Raw genomic sequence first — 23822 nt, 5'->3', positions numbered from 1 at the left:
TCATTTTCCACAAGGGTTAGCATCTCTGTTGCCGTCAGAGCACGTGGCGATCTTTATCTTAAGTGGACAAGCTTCCTCTCAATTCTCTACTGTTCAGAGAATACCTCGGTGCAAATGATCCGTATCTATCAAACGGCATATCCTTACTTTTTAGCATTCAGCTGTATCCGAGTCCAGTAAAGGGGCTTCATTGGCTTGGGGGGCTCTATCGCAGCCTTGGCAGAGGCAGCTTCCTGGACCATCATGGAGGGCATGGGACCTGGTGGTGGTGGAGGTCCAAAGCCTGGGGGTGGGGGTGGTGGAGGGGGGCCCATTCCCGGTGGAGGGGGCGGTGGTGGAGGAGGGCCCATGCCCGGCGGAGGAGGAGGTGGGGGTGGAGGTCCGAAACCGGGCGGGGAGGAGGTCCAAAACCTGGTGGTGGAGGAGGAGGAGGGGGTGGCGGTGGTGGACAGGGTCCAAACCCGGGTAAGGGCGGGGGAGGCGGTGGTGGTGGAGGAGGAGGAGGAGGAGGAGGAGCACTACCCGCTGGTAAAGGCGGTGGTGGTGGAGGAGGTTGATGGGCGCTGCTCGGTTGCCTCTTCTGGCACGTGCAGACAAAGCTCTCTGTAGATTTGGGGTTGGAGGATGAAACAGAAGACGACACACCGCCTGATCCTCCGACGAAAGGCACGTCAAACTTAAACCCCTCCTCCACAGGTGAGGTCTGGACGGACACCTCCTGGCTCATCTTTCCCACTCCTCCTCCTCCTTCTCCTCTCATCTGTGAGGCCTTGCGTTGGGCAGCGACCAGAGCTCCAGTATTATCACCGCTGCTCTTTGCCAAGGAGGCCTGCTGGCCCTGCAACACAGCAATCTTAATCCGCAGGTCATCGACGGTCCTCTCCAGCTGAGGGATGAGGCAGCTTTCATCCTCTGAGGATGACTGACCCGACTTCAACCAACTGGATTCTGCCTGTCAGTGAACAAAAACAAAGATTTTAACCTTGCATATAAATACACTAAGGTTCACAAATGAAACAAACTGAAGGATATTAAACCCATGAGTCTGTGCTTCTGCTACATGACACGTTCTTCAAAAGAAGGTAGTCTAGCCTAAATGTTAAAAAGCAGACTGTTAAATCTGATACACATTGTCATTCTATAAAATACACTCTATAAACAGTAAAACACCCACAGCTGAGGGAGCTTAGTGACAGAGCTGTGAGCTAACGGAGGGTCAAGAAAATCCATTATGTCTAGACTCCATCAGACCTCTGGCTCCAGACTGGTTAGAGCAGGGATGAGGGGATACCGAGAGATTTGACCCCAGAGACAGTGAGTCTCGTTGGGCCTCACATGGGGAGGTTTTGTGTCTGCTGGTACACATTCCCCAGTTGTGGTCACATCGTTGAATCTTAAGGAGAACGCTCAGGCAGTATGGCCTTCCTAATTTATTAACTCTGCCTGGAAACAGGGAGGGTCCCAAGTCTTAAAAGACAAGCCTGACCTCTGGTGGACGAAGAACAATTTACAGTCCAGAGACTGAGGTCTACTGTTTTCTTCAACATTTTGACAGGTCGCACACGACATGTTGTTGATTTTGAATCAACTATATAAAATAAAAAAATAAAACCCTTAACAATTTAATTCTTCAATGCCTGATAATCCTGTATGGACACAGTGGATTGTATTTCAAAATACGCATTTCTCAATGTCCCTTTTTTCTGCTCTTCACTCAAACTAATATTATAGATTTAAATTAATTTAACAAAAAATGTAAATTACTTAACGCAATTCGCTGCATTTGCCATGCTTATTTAAGGAGAAGGAAAAGCAAGAGCATCTAGGAATCCATCTAAGACTCAGACCAAAAGTCTCAATAGCTGTACAGTATGTGGAGCCACTTTCTTTACAGTTTGTACTAAAAAATATTTTGTATTTTCTTAGTGTATTTATATATTTTGGGAATTCTATCAAAATAGTATATTTTTAAAGGCTAAATCAAATAAATGTCTCCCTTTTTAATAAAAAGCAACAGTCTTCAATTGCATGGAATAAATCCATTCCAATTCATTAAGAAGATCTCGCAAAAAGATGTATTCATCAGATGTATTTTAAGCACATCATTTGTATTTTGTAAAGATAACAGTTTTGAAAATGTTTAAGTTTTTGCACTTTGCATCCATGTGTTTTCATTTGTCTAGAATTAAAAAATTAAAATAGACGGTACACACAAAAATTTACAGAATAATACCAAACTATTTGGTTATCTCTCATACTGTATTTATGTGATAGATTAGAAACAGGACGATGCTCCCTGATGTTGGTAGTTAAACCAACATACCATATCAAAGCCAGCATTATGCACAGTGTAGACCAGGAGATCATACTGTAAAGTACGTTTAGATGAAGAGAGGATTTAACCAGCCTGAGAGTGTAGAGCTCCTGATGTCTTGGATGATGATTGATGCAAAGGTGATCTCAAGCTTTGATCTCTGCCTGAGGTTCGCCCCCCATAGAGTTCCCACAGGTGAGAAGACACTGGCAGACCTACAGAAGCCCAGGTGTACAGCTGCTCCTCCTGCAAAGGGGTTTAGCAAACAAGCAAATAAAAATGAGATCAGATCCAAGGTCAGACATTTATGCTCCAAACTGCTTCTTCCCATTCAGGGCATCTACCCACTGTTTACATCATACAGTGTAAACACATAATGTGATGCAGCCTGATTGTAGTTTAACAACATCCACCGGGGATATGAGTCAAGTGTTAGCTTTTTCTGCACGCTTCAAGTGTGGAAACACTTCAGGATAATAAGCCACAGAAGAACCATAAAGCTTTTCCCCTTTTCATCGCCATTCTAGGACACTGTAAAAAAAAAAAAAACAGACTGTGAAAGCAAATTCTCATTCTCCTCTTCTTTATAGTTTCAAAGCATCATGTAATTTAGGTACACTAATCAATGATTGGTACTTTGTGGGCTTAGCTGGATTTCTGGCTTTCAAAATAAACTGTCTCCTCCTTTTGTCTTGAGACAATGTTTTTTTCTCAGGAAAAAACCCATTAGCTGGATTATAGTAATCTGATCTACAGCCAGAGAAACACACATACAGACAGTCTGGTTTTCATGACTTTTGGGGACAATACATTGACTTACATGAATTGTCTGGAGATGTACCCTTACCCTAACAGCTACCAGCTAACTCATAACCTATAACCCAACCTTAACCTAAACCTAAACTTTACCCTAAAATATAATGAGTTATGTGATAGGGATGTGCATTTTGTCCCAATAAGGAAGGTGAGTCCCCACAATGTGACTGTGTTAACAGATGAATGTCCCCACAACACGGGTAAAACCAACCACACACACACACACACACACACACACACACACACACACACACACACACACACACACACACACACACACACACACACACACACACACACACACACACACACACACACACACACACACACACACACACACAATACAAAGCATGCTAGATTGATGTGAAGCCACTCATAAGTATTGTCCACTCAGCAATGCTTTGCCAAGTGATAAAGGGATGACACTTGCTTTACACAGAGGTCTTAGATACTCATCTTCCCTTAACCCAATTTTTGGACAAAAAGAAGTTGATGGAGTATTTAATTTCAGGTGGTAAGCAGAACAAGAAACCCAACACTCATACATTTGTTCACTCCAGCAAAGCAGTGACATTGGATACCAATTGGAGGACAAATAATAGTTGAGAGATAAAGATGGAAATATAAGGATAGCGAGATGGAAAAAGAGAGGACAGAGGTGAAGCAGGAAGTGATTCATATCAAGATAGATTTTAACTGTTAGGGGGAAAACAAATCTAACATAATGAGGTATCAAAGGGGTTCAAGTGTAAATGTTGCAGAGGAGCAAATGAGATTTATTTTAAAAGGGTGATTAGCTGTAGGATAGAAAGCCATGACAATGAGATCTGTACTCTGAATGGCAACAGCAAAGGCTATTTTTGATCCAGCTGAATAATGCAGGACTCGCGGGCAGGCCTCAGACTGAGGCAGAGAGTGAGTACAAAAAGAAAAAAACAACAACAACAAAAGAGGGGGGGGGCAGGAGTGCAATCCTGTCCTACCCCGACATGGTGAGCTTTTTGTCGGGGAAGAGCAGCCTGAGCCCAAGGCACGTGGAGTTGTTACATAACATGATCAGCAGATGGTCTACGCAAGCACAGATGTGTGTGCGTGTGTGTTTGTGCTTGTGTGTGGCTGAGTGAGTGTAAGAAGGACTGCTATTAATCCAGCCATGCGAGGAAATGCCTGAACATGTATGGGTGTCTGGGGCTGTCCTTTTGTATATATGAGTGCACACGTAGCAGAGTTAAACATAAAAAGATAGTGCTCTGGGTTTGTGTGCTATTGTGACTGCACACTAGGCAAGCAGAATAATGAATATATTTAACAGCTTTAGAGCATGCATGTTAAGTTGTTTATATTTAGGTATGCATACTGAACCTTTAAGCATGAACATATTTTGACATGCTCGTATGTACATAATGTTTCATGCACGTGTGGTGGAGGGGCAGTGTGCAGCCAGAGACCGGCACTAATCTGTTCACATTCTTTGGTAATCAGCGGACAAAATAACAAGACAAAGAGTCTAAAACCATGCAAACAGCTCTGTGAGTCTGTACTTAGACATTCAATTTTGAGTCAAGGGTACCAAAGCGATATGATTGCATCTTAAGGGAGGACATGAGTATCTCTTCAAAATTGTATGGCAATCAATCCAACAGTTGTTGAGACATTTCACTCATAACTCAAAAACGTCAACCTCATGCTGGCGCAAGACGAAAAGTTAGGGAAATCAATGTCAGTAGGATGAATCATCTGGTGACCAAAGATGTCTGTAAACATATTTGTTTCAATCCATGTTGTAAAAGATATTTCACTAGATAACTGACAACACCTGGTGGTGCTAACGGAAAAGTCATCCTCTGGGCACAATGAATGTCTGTGTAATATTTCATGGCAAACAAACAAAATTTGTGGAGGTTTGAACTAAACGGGTGGGCCGACAGATTCTGGCGTCTATAAATATAGCAATAGGTTACAAAAGATAATTAAACTCATCTGAACGTGTGAAAAGAGGACAAATAAACTAAGACATAAAGATGCATATACATACTGAGCATGCATTCGCATCCACACATAGTAAAACAGGATTAAACATACATTACACACTTTAAGGGAAGTGTATTACTACTATTAGTACAGCAACATGAAGTTCAGTTGGATAGCTGTGCAGGGCGCTGTGATGCTCATGAGATTAGGTTTGAGCAAAGCATTATGGGAATGGAGAATTAAAGACTTATGAAATTAACTTTCATACCCTGTCTACATGCACCGCTGCTCTTCAGATAATGAAATGTCTCGGGGATTAATCACAGCAATACAGCAATAAATATAGAAACACAGATCTGATAAGCTTGGCATTACTCTGTATACTGTACATTACATTACAGTCATTTAGCAGACGCTTTTATCCAAAGCGACTTACAATCAGTAGTATATTACATATCGTTCACCCATTCACACCGATGGCAAGCCTTCGGGAGCAACTTGGGGTTAAGTGTCTTGCCCAAGGACACATCGAACCACCGACCCTCTGATTGGAGAGCTACCTTCCTCTCCACTACGCCACAGCCGCCCCGTACATACGTTGGTCACTGCAAATAACTTATCCCCATCCAGTTGCTGATGCAGGGGCAGCTCATGTCATCATTTTTATAAAACAAGCATGATGGCAGGCAGTGCAGAGGGAGGTCTTACATTAAAGACTCCGGAGGCAGCGCTGTCACCAGGGAGCTCGGCTGTGATGTCGCTGAAGGGGTGCAGCAGACCCTGGACCAACATTCGGTGACACAGTTCCTTCGCTTCCTCTTCTGCAGACCCATCTCCACCATGCATACACAGCCAGTCCAACAGAGTGCGACCTGAGAACAAAAAAGGCAATGAGGTGCAAGATTTTAAGTGGCCTAAAGAATAAAGACCTCCATGTTCTGTTGTTAAAACAAATTATTCCTGATTCTAGTTATTTTTAATACATCATAACTAGGCGAGCCAAAGTGTTTAACAAGACACCTTGTGTCACTCTGAACAAAGAGTTGAAAAGCGACATCTCAGTTTCACATGTGATAATTAAACACCTAAATGTGCAAACTCTATTCACACCATTTAAATGAGGATGACAGGAGAGATGGTGTTAATTGTGTTGTGCAAAGAATTAACAAATGCAAATTGAAATTCAAGACAGAAGTTACCAATGCATCCAGTAATATTACTCTTGATTTTAATATTGTTGTAAATGGATGAACTTTATATAAAAAACACACATTGTCTATGTCTTGGTAATCATACAAAAAATAATGAAAGCACAGTGAGTTTGAGATGTGATAAATATCTCATAATCACTGACCCAGGTCCGGATCCCAGATAAGGAAGAATCCTGTTTCTTGCTAATGGCAGGAGCAGAAGTAATGATTAAGGGACAAAATATTAACTATTCGACATCAGCATAGGATGTGGAGCCTTGAGGAAAAGCACAGCTCTGTTGCTTCAGAGTCCAACCATGACACACTGTGCAGTCATGTTGTTAATGTTGTTAGACTAGCTTGATATTTTTCTAAACCATGTGATTCATTGGACATTAACAAAGTCCTTTGTGTTTGTCAAACACTAATGAGGGTTAACGCAGAAAACTGATTACATCTCATGAAATGTGTGACAAAGCTCATCTTCAGGACACAGACCACCTTAACTTGATTCAAATTAGTTCAGCTTAAAGCATTTACATAGAGAATTTGTTTTAGGAATATGTCGTCAGTTGTATGACAGTTAAATCAGCTTTTTTCCTTTCCCACTCCCTCCTAAGGGCCCAATGTGACCTGGAAAACTCGCCAAATTGATGTCACATGCAGAGCTGAATTAGTGAGTGACTAAGAGTCTTTGTGAATAACAACATTACAGCATATTTTCTTTAATTTTGAAATGCCAAATAGGCCCAATGGTCAAGATACAAAGGACCTCCATTGCTTGGCTGCAATAAATTCACCTGATGAAATGAGAACGGACCTCATATCAGGACTCATTTTTGTCATGCAGATAAACTGTCACTTGGGTTTAGCATCCAATAGTGTCTGCTGTGTGTGTGTGTGTGTGTGTGTGTGTGTGTGTGTGTGTGTGTGTGTGTGTGTGTGTGTGTGTGTGTGTGTGTGTGTGTGTGTGTGTGTGTGTGTGTGTGTGTGTGTGTGTATATGGCATCGCCCTGGGTGGGCGGCAGTGTTGTCTTTCGGTCTGATTTATGAGCACAGGCTCAGACAGTGCAGAGCAGCTGAGCTCTTGAAGTGCACCACAACAGAAAGGAGGACAGAGTGGCATTGTTTTATTAGAAGGAGGCATTTGTTCTGATGACAGTCTTCACTAAAGAACCCCCTACTGTTTATAATGTGTTCATGAGCTATTGTACTTTTAAATCATAACTTTATTATTCCTGCTGTGATTGTTTGTGTAATGTGATAATTTGTAAGTCACTAGAATTGGAATAAATATGCAATTACCATAACCATTTCACAATACCATTGCATAATAACCTAATCTCAATATGGACAGGGATTGGATCCAAACTAACAGGAGTCACATCCGGCCCATTGGGGATTCCCGGCAACAACAGGAATAAATGAAAAACAAACTATAATATATCAATGGCAGGACTCTTTGTTTTTACTATGATGCATTGCTTGGTGAGTAAAAGGTTGCTTCTGTGGGAGCAGATAAGTCAATAAAAGGATTTTCTACTAGATAAAATGTTATTGTAGTATATAAATTGCTCATCCCGTTGATATTTTATAGTTTTCTCTCTGTCAAATCATAAAAGACCAAAACCAACAATGTAGTGAACAAATATGGCTTGTATTAACTTAAGCCTAATGTAAGTTATTCCTCCGTGCCATAGACCTCCATTGTTGTCAAAACACCAAGTTGTTTTATTTTCCCATATACACTATCTGCGGCCGAAAAAAGTTTGCAACAAATGCACTTTTTACTTCTGTCTGAGCTTCACTTGCTGAAAGCTAAAGTGTCCTGCTGTTTTAGGAAACCACTTAGCGTTCCTAAAAAAAATAAAATAGAAAACAACATATTTTAAAAAAAAGATTTACCTCTTCAGTTGAAACAGGAAGTGGGATAGTATCAAGGGAGGGACAAATATATTGCTGGTTTTGGTCTTTTTTATTGTAAATTATATAATTGTCGCCATCTGAATCCATACAAACTTTAGTATCATATGAACTTTAGATAATAGAATATAGATTCAGGTTTTGTTTTAAATTGGCTGGGATGCAAACATGATGTGAACCATTTAATTAATACGCTGTCTCTTTATTTATTCACTTCTTCTGAGACAGACCACCTTGTTCTATCCACTCCTGTTTTCTGACTTCCTCCTGGTTCACACCATCCAATCAAGAAACCCCCCAATCAATAATTCCTCTCCTTTTCTCTTGTACCTTAACAAGAAGCTACCATTAATCACTGTGGTCTTTATCAACCAAATAAGCCACATCTGTAGGTCACAAATTTGATAGCAACATTCAACTACAACTACTGGCATCACAATGCCATCCAGAATCAGTGCTATGGTGGCCCAGATGTGTTAATGTGCTAATTGATTATGTGGTTATTTTTAGCACTTCATAGCTGATTAAGCTTCCTGTGTGGCAGCAGTTCAGATTCCTGTGTTAAATGTGACTCACCAGAGAAGACATCCAGGTAGGGTGCTGTGGTGGCGGAGGTCTGCCTTCCATAATGTGCTCTCCTGGAGCCCAGCGTCCAGTACGTCCCACCCGTGTGACTCTTCTCTGGTGTCTCCTGCTCTGGAAATTTGGCCCTGCCACCCTGTCTCCCTCTAAGCTTATCCAGCTCAGTGAACCAGTCTGCAGACTCACCGAGGGGCCCAGCAATGGAGCAAGACCGCTGCTTGTGCCTCCTAAACCCCTTGGTAGATTCTACTGGAGCAACAGCGATGTCTGTTTTTCTGGGCACGTTGGGGCTGGTAATGGGGGAGCTGATCGGAGAGGTGAGCTGCCTGGTGGTGGTCTTAACATAGGAGGGGTGGACTGGAGGGTAGAGTTTGACAGTTGAGGGAGAGGTGGTGGAGGACGTCCGTCTCGACTGAGACCCAAGGGGGCTGTCTGCTGTTAGCTGACTAAAAGACAAACTACTCTTCCTCCTTTTCAGGGACAGGAAGTCCTGTCTCCCAGTTTCCTCTTCCTCCTCCCTCTCCAGAGACAGGTCCATGCTGCTCACACTCTTGTGAGACCCCATAGGCCACGCCCCTGCTACCATGGGGTCCAAACGGACACTTGGCACACATGTGTTTCTGCTCTGTGGTGCCTGATTACCTCGAGGCTGCAGCGGGTGCAGAACGGGACTCTCCAGGTCATCCTGGTGTTCCTCAGCGCTCTCATACGAGGTGCTGGTGGGCGTAGTGTCAGGGAAGCTGTACGAGCTGTTAGTCTTTGGTAGGAGGCTGCCACTGCTGTCCGGGGCTGAAGATGTTAGACCACTTCCACTCGGGGACCCTTGACCAGAAGAACAGCTTTCGTTCTCTAAATCTTTACACCCTTCACTTACTTCTTGAGGTACACATTCAGCACCAACAGAGGGTGAGAAAACTTCCTTATCCAGATTAAGGAGCTGGTGAGACATTACCTTCTCAGAGACTTTGATCCCCTCAGATGTTGACCCTTTGGATAAGAACCCGGTCACCATTTCCAGCCTGTCACTGGCCACACATTGGTCTCTTATGGTCTGTTGGATGTCAGAGAGCAGGTCTTCATTTTCAGCTGCTGCTGAGTGAAAACTGTAAAGGTCAGCATCCGACCCAGAGCTCGTCTTTCGGCCGAGCTCATCCACCATAGACTGTTCACTGTCTGTGGTCAGACGGCATAGATCCCCCTCGACATCTGATAGCATGCCCATCTCATTAGCTGACAAGCTCGCCTCTGCACCGGGCTTCAGCCCTGCTTTGCCAAAGTGCGCTGACCTCCCATCATCCAACATGTCATCCTTAGACAACCCTTTCGCCTTCGATAAACTCTTCCTGATCTTCATGCCGGAAAACACAGAACCCTTCGACTCTGACTTTGATTTCTTCCTACCACTATTATCCCCTCCTCCTTTACTTATCTTATTGTGGGACTTTTTCGATCTTTTGTCCACTTCCCTCTCATCAGCATCGCCATCACAGGAGGCATCTCCCACTGCTCCAGCACTTCCTCCTCCTTTCTTCTGCTTTGTCTCCTGGTTCCCCATGTTCCTGAACAGGCGGACACCCTTGGCTAACAGGCCATGCTGCTGGGATCGAGGCTGGGCATGCTGGGCTTCCTCCTGGGCTGCTTCTGATGCTGGTCCTCTGTTGGTCAGAGCCCTATCAGAGCCGCCTAATCCCTGCTGTCTGCCCACTACAGTTAGAGGCAGCTGTGAGAGTGATGCTGCCTCTCCCGGAGCCGCTGATGCTGAAAGGAGGAGGGGACTGGCACTGACAGCCACGGGCTCGCTACCACTCACTCTTCGCTCTCCCCCACTACCCTGCACAGCCTCTCTCACTCTCTGATCCTTCCTCTCTTTTTGCCCCTCCTTCCTATCCCCATCTGCTCTTGCACGCTCGGCTGTCTTGCATAACGGGCTGCTGGTCGAGCGAACAAGTCGCTGATGCTCCGGAGTGCGCTGGCCTTGTTCATTCTCTACTGAAGGGGAGAGAAATTGCTGCTGCTGATGCTCTAAAATGCACGGATGTTGCTGGTGTTGTTGATTGAGGAGCGAGTGCTGTTGTTTACGGAGGAGGTTGGTAACGCTGCTCTTCCTCCTGCCTTTGAAAGTGGAGGTGAAGAAACTCTCTTTCAGAAAGGGCACCTGGGTTTCCACTGTCTTAATAGTGTGCATCCTGCCACAGTGGCTTCATCCGACGATCGAAGCAGGCTGAAGTAAAAGAAAGTTTAAATTACATTAATCCCTTTAAAATTCAAACTTAGCTTCTCAATAACAGAGGAAAGGCAATCTGTTCTCAGTGGAGTCATGAGGTAAAAGTTGAGGATGAGTGCAAGCTGACATAATAAGTCTTATGTCTCTGGTTGCCATGCAGTTTGTATATTTTTTGTAAAGAGTGAACTGTTTTCTTTATTATTTATTCCATTTTGTATTTTTGCACTTTGTTAGAAAGTGTCTATTACATGTATAGATGTTTTGATTTCCCACATACAGTTATCTGAGATTATTACATTAATTATTACAAGCAAGCACATATAAAAAATGTAGAGCTGAAATGATTAGTTGATTAATCAATAAGGCGATCTATAGCAAATAAATCAATTCTTCATATTTTATGATAGTATACTGAATGTCTTTGGGTTTTGCACAGCTGATGGCCTCTGGGAACTTGTGATGGACATTTTCACTACTTTCTTTTTCTTTCTTTTTTTTTAACATCACATGGGCAGTGAGATATGATATAAGGTCTGCAGAAGCTAAAAATAAAACTCATGACAACATATGATGAGTCATAAAGCCCAAAGAGAAAACCAATACGATATTATTTTTTAAAACCATATTCTGACATTTAACAAATAAATCGACTAATCGAGAAAGGAATCTGTAGACTAATTCACAATTTAAATAATCCTTATTGTAATCGGATTGTACCAAATCAGTCTTTAATAGAAAATGTAGTTAAACTAGTTAAAATTGTTCAAACAGCTATGTAATTACTCTCAGGTGATATGTGTCTTCAGTTAAAGACACAGTACAGTATTATTATGGAAAAACATTTAATTTACAAAAATGTCTTAAAGCTAATAGTGGTCATTCATTTAATTGTGTATGTGCCTATGTGGGCCTGTATAGAGGCATGTCTAAGGACTGTTTTATGGGTCTGGTACGGACAAAGTTGAGCACTAATTATAAAGATTGTTTCTCTTAATTCAAGAGTCAGTGTTTTAAAGTAAGAACGCAAATTAAGTGGGTGAAACTAATTACACAGAAACAAATACATAAACCAAAAAATAAATGCCATATATTTGAAGGCTCCTAATTATAAGAAAAATATTTACCAACTCAGACTTCATTAAAGTTTGTGTTTGTCAAAGCACTTGAATAACTACTAAAAGTGTATTCTTCCTGAGCGCTTCAGAAAATCTTATCAGTTATCACTTTGCAACATGAGCAGTCAAACTTTAACAATGTATGAAATGGTGAAACAACTGTGGATAAGCCTCTTAGTTAGATATTTAAAAATATTATATTATAAATGACTGTACTTGCCTGACTGGTGGATTCCCTTCCGTGGTTCAGAGCCGACTGAGGAAAACAGCACAAATGGGTGTTTGTCCTCGTCCATGAGCCACTCCTCAGACATGGGTCACATGAAGATGGTATTTTCCTCATCACATGTCTGGTCTGTTTGGCCATCTTCCATTAGAACTTCCTGAGACTCTGCTCACTAACTTCATGAAGCCTCATCATGTGAACATACAGAACTGTGCAACAGTCAAAGACCATTCTCGAGTTTATTCAGATTCTGGCAAAAACTTGACACTCTTTGTTAATGTTGTGGATGAGTCAGACAATGACGCAGGAATCATATTTGACTAAATAAAATGATAAAAAGCCTCCATACATGATATCAAGCTGGTAATTTCTTCCTTGGGTTTGGTGCACCCCTGTGACATTTTTAAGTTGACACCCTCCAATCAACAAATTAGTCTCAGCTGTGTCGCCCTTATATAAGCTGTTAACAGACATGTCACTGAGCCTAATCAGTGATTTAAACCTCTACAGGTTTCTGAAGAAATTGGAAATAAAGTATTTAAATTCCAAAAACACCATTACACAGTGTTTTAGATGTAAATATTTTAAAAATGAAAAAAAAAAAGATCTATTCTTCATTATGTCATGCAATAATTTACAATGTTGTAGAGGCAGGGAATAAGTGATACAGCTGTATAATGAACTAGCCTCCTGCTAAGACAATAAGGTCATCCTAATCAACCCACCCTGATTAAATAAAGGTAAAAAAAAATAAGTCTAAACACAAATGAAAATAAGATTATTTAAGTCAAAAGTTTTTTGTTGGTTTATTGACTTAAAGTATGAGTATGATTATGACTTAAAATGTAACAAAATGTTTGTGTTCACCATTTTGGTAGTTTACATTCCCAATTTAATTACAAAAATCTGATGAAAAGAATGCATCATGACACTCGAGCACATTGTGTTGAAAGCAAACAAAATACCCACTGATGACAAGCATGGGATAATGTTAACATATCTTTTGCATACAACACATAAGTAATATCATTGCATCAACATAATCCAATTGACCCATTCTTCAATATGCCAGTTGACATACAGTTTATCCTTTGCCTTCAATATCTTTTACACAATATTCAAGATTTAGGTGTGGCAACAAATGTATAAACCATCTACTTAAAATCTGATTAACAAAAAGTGCAAAACAAATATAAATTTGAAAAATGATTGGCCTCTTTATGCTGACTTTTGTTGGTGTGTGGTGTTTGGCCATTTGCTGTATCGGAAAACCTGATGAATATTCATGAATTTGCTGTATGTCTTGTTTATATATATAAAAAAACATCTCCCATAAATAATATGAAATCAAACAAAAAAATAATAATCAGGTTATGACAGAAAGTAGAAGTATTGTTAATTCAATGATTGTGGCCATCCCTTTGTAAAATGCCAAATACATTTTTTATTTAAAATCTAAATTAAATGTATGAAACGATAAGTCAATTCACAAAACAAAACAGGCTTACAATGTGAATAATTGTTACACAATTCTGATTTAATAAAGGCCATTTTTTCCTTCCCATTTGCAGAATGGGAATTTGACCCTGCACTTGTCCTTCTCAAGCCACTAGAGGCTGCCATTGCTCTACTTTAGTAAAGATGGACGGCCATTTACAAAGAGTTTTTTTAGATGTATAATTTTGTAGAAATCTAAAAGATAGTGTAAAACACACATCTTTATAAATGAACATCTTTGTGTGCAATCAATCATTGTGTATCAAGTCAGTCAATATCGAAATGTACACAAACAGAATATCATCAATGTATAATCATTACTCATGACAGAGAACTGCAAGTACATAACACACAACCAATGTACTTATTTTCTCCACCATAAAAACCACAACAATCACATTGAACACAACAGCAGTTCACTGTCTGCAGTGCCACACAAAATATTCACAACTCAGTTTGTCAGAAGAATAATTTTCAGACTGGCTCAAAATCTCAGGAATATCTAGAAAACCAAACATGAATATCACAAAAATAACAAGATCTCTGTTGACTGAAAGTAAGGACACAATCCAAGAACTTGTTATATTCCATCAGACACAGGAAAGCTATATCTATGTAGATAGAAAGGCAATGTACAGAAGTTCTGATAAAAACACATGTCAAGAGGACGACAGGTCAAATCAGTACAATGTAAAAGCCTGTGAAACAAACTAGTGTTTGTCTTGGCTTTCACTGACGTTTTACAGATACATAGTTTTGTTTGAAATGCAAAACCACTCTGCACGTTACAGATATAGCTACCCACAGAGAGAAATGATAAGAAATCCCAAACCCCGTTACAAGGACATCCTTTTCCCTTGTGTCAATTGCACTTCAAATATTCTCCAGCAATGCATTTTAAAGCCCTTTTCTATTGTTTCCCACACTGACATGGTAAAGTGTTCTTCAAGGACAGTAGGGAAGTTTTCATCTCTGAACCTGACCTCACGCAACCCTTTATGCATACAAACAGCTTTGCTCAATGGATGCACTGACACAAACACATACCGCAAGAAAACCACATAGGGTCACTGTGCTTGACATACCAGCAGAGAAACACATTATGGATCTCTAAGCAAAAAAACAACAAGATGTCTGCTTCTTCCTTTCCCTTGTCCTATGTTAAATCGTTCCATTACCTGGTATTAACCATCCTGACTGTCTGTCCTTTACGTGGACTCCCTGGGAATCCTGCTGTGGAATACCACAGACTGCCTCTGCTGGAACTGCTGCTTCCTCCTCTTTTTCTGGTCCCAGCGGCACAGCAGAATCATCTTAAAGGTTGTACGGAAAGTCTTGTTGCACAGGGCGTAACACATGGGGTTGACCGTGCTGTTGACGTAGCAGAGCCAGTACCCTACTGCCCACAGGGTCCCTGGGATGCAAGCTTTACAGAAGGTATTGATCAGCACCATGATGTTGTACGGTGTCCATGTGATGATGAATGCAAAGAGGATGGCACTGAGAGTTTGAGCTGCCTTCTTTTCCTTCACTAAGGACATACGCTTCCTCTTAGTGATCTGAGTCCGAGCCCGGCTTGCAAAACGCTTTGCCAGAGCTGCATCTTTGAAGGACATTGGCACGGAGGGGGATTTGGTGGTGGTGCTGGTGGTGGTGGTATTGTCGGCGGCTGTGGTAGTAGTTGTTGGGGGACCATCCGAGCCTTGGTTAGAGGAAGCCTGGATGGCAGGCATTGACTGAATCTTTCGTGAGCAGAAGCGTTGGTGATAGCTATTTTCTGAACTGTTTGCCTCGTCGGGAGTAGTAGTGGCAGTGGTGTTGGCGGTGACTCTTGAGAGGCTGTCTCGGTTATACTCCTCTCCCCTGAGGGGATCCTCCTCTGATGCTGCATCCAGATCCTCACATGAGGTGAGTTGGGAGTTGACAGCAGCCTTTATACCAGGAAGGCTGAGAACAATTGAGAAAATAGCATGACTCTGGGAAATCATCTCTTTGCCCCCACAGTCCTCATCCTCTGAAGACCCAGAGTGGTCTAAGGAGGCCGCAGCATCATTGTTGTTCCAGCTGTCACTGCTGCTCTGGTCTGGATCACCTTCCCCCTGCCGGATACTACCAGGTCTCCAAGAACGAACCCCAGGCCAGCAGTGGAAGCGGCCAATCAGTTCCCGACATGTGCTCCTTCTCCGGGATAGCCTGGTCAGCTCATAGCTGCTGCAACTTCTAGAACTTCCTGTCTGATGGACAAAACGTGATTTCTCTCCTCTGCCATTACCACCTCTTCCTCCTATCCCACCACGACTCCCCGAACCCTGCAACCCAGCCAACTCCTTTGAACGGTTCTGGGTCTCCTTGTAAATGCGCCAGTAGAGGACACTCATTATCGTCACAGGCAGGTAGAAAGCCGCCATAGCTGTGCAGAACGTTATAGTGGGCTCTTCGAGGAACTGAATGTAGCACTCATTTGAGGGTACTGTCCTTTTACCCTCAAAATACTGCCATAATAGGATGGCTGGGGCCCACAGGACAAGAGAAACAAACCAGGCTAGGCCGATCATGAGCCCAGCTCGCTTAGTGGTCCGTTTGGCCCGGTAGGTCAAAGGCCTGGTGATTGAAAAGTAGCGGTCAAAGCTGATGACCAGTAGGTTCATAACTGAGGCATTACTGGCCACATAGTCTATAGCCAGCCACAGGTCACAGGCCCAGTTGCCCATTGCCCAGTATCCCATCACAAGATAAGCTGTGTAGAGGTTCATGGAGATGACCCCTATGATGAGGTCAGCGACAGCCAAGCTCAGCAGGAAGTAGTTATTGACCGTCTTTAGCTGGCGATTAACCTTGAAGGATACCACCACCAAGATGTTGCCAATAATGGTGACCAGTGAAAGCATACCTGTCAGCAAGACAATGAGGACCACCTGCCACAAAGGGTGGCCACCCAAGGGATTAAGGGGATCAGTTATATTCCCATTTTGGGATTCTGAGGTGAGGTTGAGGAGTTTGCTGGCGGAAGAGGAATTATCATCCAGGGTATTCCCATGAAAACTGCTCCAGGAAACTCCTCCACTTCCTCCCTGGTGGAGAGCATTGGATTGTGGGTAGGCTCCGGCTGTTGGCAGTGAGGGGTTTGCAGTCAGGAAGAGACCAGGGTCTGTGCTGTTGGAGCTCATTGTTATGTCCTGGCATATTCTAAAGACAGAGACAGGGAAAGAGAAGAAGGGAGGTAAAGAGAGAGGGAGGGAAGGAAGAGGGACTTGGCACAAAAAGGAGAGGTAGAAATGGGGAAGGGGATAGAGTGACAGAGGGAACAAAATGGAGAAAGGACACATTAGCAGTCGCCATTCCTATTCATATCCAGTAGGTGAGGCTAAAAACCTACTCCACCAAGCTGGATGTCTGATACGACAATGATGCTTGGGTCTGATTTGTCCACCCTGTTAAACAATCACTCATAACTGCATTTGTAGACGATCTGTATGCACACTGTGAATGCATGGCAAGCCATATATCAAATTACAACTTGGCATCTCAATCAACGAGGCTAGACAGCCAACACTTCCAGTGAGAGAGACGGACAGCAATAAATGCCTGTCACTTATGACACCCAGCAAGTTGCAAAGACATTTAATTTAGTAACAGGTAATGGATTTTCCCACATGGTTGCCTAGTCTGTAAAGATGGCTGTGTTGGGTTTGCACCATGCATGACATTAGGCCTTGAACAAGGGTGGTTTTCCTTTGTCCAATCAGGTGTGGAAGTTGCACGCTGCTGATCTATATTTAAAATCTATTTAAAGTCAGTCAGTCTGTCCCTCAAACACAAGCAGACTGATGTGTTTTGTAGTTATAATGCTCAAACTCTGTCAATTACTTTTTCTAAAATATGAACATGACAGGCAACATCCAGAAAAGTCTGTACATACCCCAAGTAAAAATGACAAAGAGAAGTTACAGACGACATTGCTGGCGACAGCTAGGCTGTAACATTATGAATGCATCATCTTAAGTAGGGGCTTGCAGACAGCACGAAGATTGGAGGACAAAGAGGATATAAATGAATTGAGGAAGCATTCTAAGACCTTGGGAGGTATTCTGACACGTCTTCCTGCCTAAATCTAAAGGTTTCTGGTGTCAGTTTGATAATGTAAATCCTGCGGTAGTTAATTTGCCACCAGACTTAATATAGCGCTCCAGGAGCCTTCTGAGAGAGCTACGCAGAGACAAAACATCACAGTGAAACAGGGAGAAAATAGAGGACAGTTCTGTTTGTTCTTTGATTGGGGATCACTTCACAATGGAAACAATAAACTGAAAATACTGTGGTATGTCGAAGTAGTTATTGATAATTAGATGACTGCAGGAGGAACTCCCATTTTGTAGAGCAGTATGTCCTGTCAATTTCAAGTTTTCCTGTGAATCAATTACTGTTGTGGTTTGCATTCAAATGTGTACACTTATATGTGTGTTGAAAAAAAAAAGAGATGCTTAATAACAAAAGTGAGGAAGGTAGAAAGTTTTATGTGCTACAAGTGAATGCTATGTAAATGTCTCTACAGTTAAATCCAACAGTAAAGTAGAAGTTGAGTAGATTTGTATAAAACGGACAAATCTCATTATGCATTTCCTTTGGAATATTGTGAATTCAATCTAAATCATGTGGACATGGGTATTTGTTTGTGGTAGTTAATTACATTCACTTACCACAAATAAAAAAACCCACTAATTTCTTAAGACCTGTTTGGGATGAATATCTAATAACTGTTTAATAACAAATGTGGCAAAAGTGCTTTGTGGGATTTGATAGCACCCTACCCTGAGCTTTCTCTTCAATGTGGAAGTCACAAACTTGGTGTTCTTCCGCTGAGGTTTATGACAATGGTTTATTTTAAACCTGACACTATCCTGAACCGGTCTGTGTGAAGGTAAAAAACACCAACGTGTTCTCCATGGGGACATGTAGGAACAAATCCCCCCTAAGCACCACAAGCATCACCATCCATTTATACAAATACACTGATAAATACATGTGCATATAACAAATGTAAAACACATATAGAGTAAACCTACAAAAGCACGCACACTATTTCAAACGACAGGCAAAGGTATTTGAAGCTGAGTGCTGCACCTGTGCCTAGACAGATCTCAGACCTCCCACAGAGCTGTTAAAGAACCCCAGTAGCCAACAGCAGTTTGTGACATTGAGCTCACGCTGCTACTACTATTATCAGAAGGCTCCCTGCTATCCCCTTTGTGGACATTTACCCCTTCATCCATTCACATACACACAGAGTACGCTCTCACATTTCACACAAATACTGTTTATGTTACATGAGCATGCATGGCCAGATACATTAATTGTGTACATTATGTGCATAGGCAAATACAGTGCATGCATGTGCACACATAGATGGAAAAAAAATCATTGAACCTACAATTGTATCCTTGTGAAAAACAAAGCCTGCATGCAAGAACAAACATAAAGAACTGCAACATTTATGATAATCGGCAAACTTAAAAGCCTCTAAAGAAAAACAAAGTCTACTTTAAACTCTTCACAAAGCAAATTCTACTGAGAATGCACGACAGCAATGTGTTGCTAATGAGTGTTAAACATCTTTTAATTGGATTATGAGGGAAAAATGTGTCTGTGTGAAGATACAGTAAGGGCTTAACAGTAGGGAGGTCAGTCTTTGATCTGCTACCTTGACTTGCCGTAAACACAGGACAATAAAAATGAAAATTAGAAAACCAAATAATGGAATAAAAAAAGGAAAATGTCATGTCTGGGGAATAGAGGCAAAGGAGGCTTGAGGAACAGAGACTGGATCCAATGGGAAAAGATCAAATGTCAGACCCCCTGTACCTGCTTCTGCCTCCTTAAGTGTCACAGGATAGCTTAGTGTCGGCACAGGTGTATAGGATTCATGGTGTATAGCACACTGTCAACACAAACAGAATAATGTCAGTTATACTGATTGGAGAAAATGATGGTTGTCTTGTTTTGTATGCTGTCAAATATACAGTTCAATTCAATATATGTGTCTATACGTATGCTGTTTGTTCATGCTCAATTTCTGTGCACAACCTTGACCTTTACCAAAGCGAAAATATTTATACATGGGACAATCAAGCCTGACTGTTCAAATTGCAATTATTATCTTCCATAGATTTACATCTGTAGTCCCAGGAGAGCAGAAACTGGCTGCACAACAGAGGACGTTTGTTTTTCCTCTATAATTAAACTGATCAAGCCTTTTAAGATGAAAACTGTATGCATCAGATGACAACATGGGTGGGCTAGCAAGTCTTTGAAAACCAGCTGCTATTCAGTGAAGCCATTATAGTGTCCATCACTCTCTCCAAACCCCACGCAAAGCTCTATATCTTACGTTTGACTCGCAGTCACGTAGGTGTGATGGTTTCAGGTGCACAGAGAGATCGATATTCGTTTACTGTGTTGCAACATAACGTGTTCCTTGACATTTTGTCCCAGCAGGGTTGGACAGCGCAATCCAAGTTGGGTCCAAGGATCCATCTAAGTGATTGGGTGGCTAATACAAGGCCATTTCAGGTTTCTATTTTCAGCAACTATCCTAGCAGAGCAGCAATATGTACAGATAATGTCCAACAATGATGAGTGGTTGGGAGTTGCTTTTTGATAAAGGTTAAAGCTGCTATAATTTGAAGCAATCCCTTGAGTGCAACTACATGCCTTGAGTTAAAGAGATGCTGTTCTACAAATTGCATTTCTCCTAGTGCCATTCTTTATATAGGTAAATAGCTTGGGGAGATTTAATCAACAGTTTCTGTGTTTTAAAAGAAAATAAAGAATATTGGCATTGCTTTTTCGTGCTGGCTTGTCTAAAATTTCACAACTGGCTCATGTAGCACCTTATTTAATGTGCACTTGAAACAAGTGCAGAGAGACATCTGGATGCAGGCAGGGTTTTAAGCACTTTACTGCAATAAGGCATTGTTGTAAAAACAACTCAGGCGTCAACAGCTTGAAAACAGAAAAGGCTACTGCCAAACAAGGCAGAAGTAGACTCAACCATGAAACGAAAGGTTACTATTCAGGCTGAGAAAAACTAATCAACAATTGGAAAGCTACAGTGGACTGACAAAACAAGAGTTCAAGCTTTTGGCAATTCCAAGAAAACAACTACAGACTGAAGGCATACATATTTAGTGGACCCAGCACATGCACTGCTGCATAGTCAATTTGTATGCAGACTTCTGCCTTGTAGCAGGAGGACAGACAGCAAGTGTAGGAGAGACTCAGGACTTCAGACAGTGGTCAATGAACGTGCATTAACAGCAAAAATGCTTTCGATTTGTACTTACAAAAAAAACTAATCCACGAGATCATCTCAGTCCAGCCTTTTCTATCCCTCAGAGCCGGAAGATGTGGTGTTGCATGATAAAGGATACACTTGAAGATACCAGGTCATTCTGAGTGAGAAAAGGTGGTAATGGGTCATGTTTCAGGATGAAATGTGATCTGGCAAGTAGTACCACAACACCGACGGCTCTTTGGAGTTATCGATTTCTGTGTACTGACCGAAGCAGCCTTGCAGGTAAAACGCAATCTACAAATACAACACCAAAAAGATGACGTAAGGTACAACTGCAATGGCATTTGCATTTGCTGGTTAACGTTACAAGAAAAAAAAAATTCCCTTCCCTGGAGTCAACGAGAATGAGCGGATAGCCTACACATGAACAGCCCCAGTCTGCCGTTGCCACTCAAATTGTCTAAGTTTTTGCCAAACTAATAATGTTTCCGCCGGAAAAATAACCGGGCCCAGCCGCCTGTGCCTTGGAGCTCCTCAGCTTTGTTTGAAATTTTAAGTATGATTTTAACAGTAGACTGTTCACACCATGTGTTAAATATGCAAACACGATCAGAGTTCATTTCCAAACATCCATTATTTGGATAAACTGACCAGATATTGGGAATCCAAACAGTTATTTTCCTTCCATGCATATTAAACATATTAAACTTAACCTAATCAAATGACATATTACTGTTTTTATTGAAAGTATACAAACTATTACTTACTTTACTATTAGTAAAACTATAGATACCCCACAGTACAATGTTTTCATTTGAAGTACGGTAGTATACATCTCAATACAGCACAGTAAAAGTATACCATTTTTTACATTATCAGCACAATGTACTTAAATGTAAGGTGTCCAAGGTGGAGCTTTCAATTTATAATGCTGCATAATCAAATTACAAATTATTCATTCTTACTGAAATTATTTAATATTTAGTTAAATCGGAATCTGCAACGGAACAAGAGTTCTCAACCATGAAACGGCTCTGACTCTTGGTAGCCCCGAGAGTAACCACATATCTTTGGGATTTTGTTCCCCTCTGTGTAGATATGCTGGTATTCAGCACGATTAAGAATGAGCACTTCAAGAAGTCACTCAAAGTTCTTAACCTCTGTGCAAACTCTGTGTTTGAAAGCTTTTTTTCATACATCATACATCTTCCAGCTGCACATAGAGCACAGGAAAATAGCAGAGGAGCAACTGCAGTCTGTTGCTCTTTCCCTACCACCTCTGACATGCGGTCCAGTGAAACATCAGAGCCACTCCAACAATGCATTTTATAGACCCATAAATGTCATTTTTCCCCCGGGACCATTCAGGAGAAGTGTTTGCTCTGAACCAGTAGTATACAAAAAAGAAGAACTGTGTGAATTTAACATGAAGCACTGCACCATTACAGTATTTGGTAAAAAGTGTGAAGCCATAGCCTGATTTTTTAGGATTAATGAATCAATTATATTTGTCGGTTTTCTGTAATTGTAAAAATATAAAAGATAGATATAAAAGACACTACAGCTATGTAAATAAGGCACAGAGAAGTTTGGATAACACACAAACAGCAGGAGAGGGACTTCAATCTCAGCTCAGGACGCTGTTTCTCCACAAAATCTTTACAAACCAAAGAGTTGTTTGCTGCTATATTGATCTTGTCAATTTTGAATTTAGCACCTTTTAAACTATGGTGATTAATTTCAATATTCTTTCAAACAATTTCATCAGAGCGAGGCTGTAAAGAGGTAGTATTTAATGAAGTTGTTCATGAAAGAAAAACGGACTGCACAGGATGAGCTAAATCCAAAACAAGCTGGTGATGATGGAGCTGCTGCCAGAAGATGGTGGCAAGGGTTGTGAAACAGCACAAGGCCATCTGTCAGGTGCTCACTGCTGACAGGAACAAGCATTTAGTGCCTACTTGGCAGGAGACGGACCGCCTGGAGTCCGTGAGCGCTGCTCTAAGTCCACTCTTAAAGTTCGCAGATTTTCAGTGAGGCTTGAAATCTTAATTGAGTGTGAAGCGTTTACCACACCTCCTCCAAACAAAGGTTTGCGTAAGCTGCAGATAAGGACAACTCATAAAGGATGTCCAACATCATGGTCCGTCTCAGTGTATCGCTGGTATATCCTCGCCTTAATGCACAAAGGCATCAAAATTAAGGAGGTGTCTGATGGCGGAGGGCGACCACGATCTACAAACTGAACGAAGGGCTCACAGGAAATGATGCATGTAATGCAGAATTACTGATCTCATCTCACTGTTTACTTTTCTCTATACTACAGCAGTATCAGAGCTCTTACTCAAGAGCTCTGATACTGCGCTTACTCAAACCTTACATCGACAAAATACTTGGTGGATTTAGTTGTGAAGCAGTCAGAGGAAACTCAATATACTTGGCACTGGCAGCTTTTATATTTCAACAAAAGCAGATGTGGTCATTTTCAGCATTTTATGGCAGAGGATCAGTGCTAAATAATGCAGGAAGTAACAGATTGAAGGAGCCGCCACAGTAAGATGAAGGGTTGCAGGCTGCACAGCCTCATGGAATGATGGAAAAGAGGCTCATTATTTATAGACTTGCAAAACAATACAAGCTTATTTGTCTGTTTGCTGCCTCCAGAATACTGGG

At 41.6% G+C, this 23822-nt stretch overlaps 2 protein-coding genes across 3 annotated transcripts in view; both read right to left on the bottom strand.

Annotated features, from left to right (window-relative positions):
* The window catches only part of fmn2a (formin 2a), a 39536-nt gene extending 26704 nt beyond the window's left edge, over positions 1–12832 (bottom strand). Inside the window, 6 exon segments of the mRNA XM_054600112.1 lie at positions 148–394; positions 397–948; positions 2404–2560; positions 5810–5973; positions 8791–11017; positions 12356–12832. Of these exon segments, the coding sequence (XP_054456087.1) occupies positions 148–394; positions 397–948; positions 2404–2560; positions 5810–5973; positions 8791–10981 (3311 nt within the window). The 5' untranslated portion in view covers positions 10982–11017; positions 12356–12832.
* A 335-nt stretch (positions 12833–13167) lies between these two features.
* chrm3a (cholinergic receptor, muscarinic 3a) overlaps positions 13168–23822 on the bottom strand; it is a 75880-nt gene continuing 65225 nt past the window's right edge. For both annotated transcript variants that reach the window (XM_054599980.1, XM_054599981.1), the window contains one exon: positions 13168–17044. In XM_054599980.1, the coding sequence (XP_054455955.1) occupies positions 15067–17025 (1959 nt within the window). In that variant the 5' untranslated portion in view covers positions 17026–17044 and the 3' untranslated portion in view covers positions 13168–15066. The remainder of the gene's footprint in view (positions 17045–23822) is intronic.

The sequence above is a fragment of the Anoplopoma fimbria genome, chromosome 6 (assembly GCF_027596085.1).
Source record: "Anoplopoma fimbria isolate UVic2021 breed Golden Eagle Sablefish chromosome 6, Afim_UVic_2022, whole genome shotgun sequence".
In the NCBI taxonomy this organism is placed as follows: Eukaryota; Metazoa; Chordata; class Actinopteri; order Perciformes; family Anoplopomatidae; genus Anoplopoma; species Anoplopoma fimbria.
The sequence above is the reverse complement of the archived record's forward strand: the minus strand, read 5'-3'. Positions and strand labels throughout refer to the sequence as shown.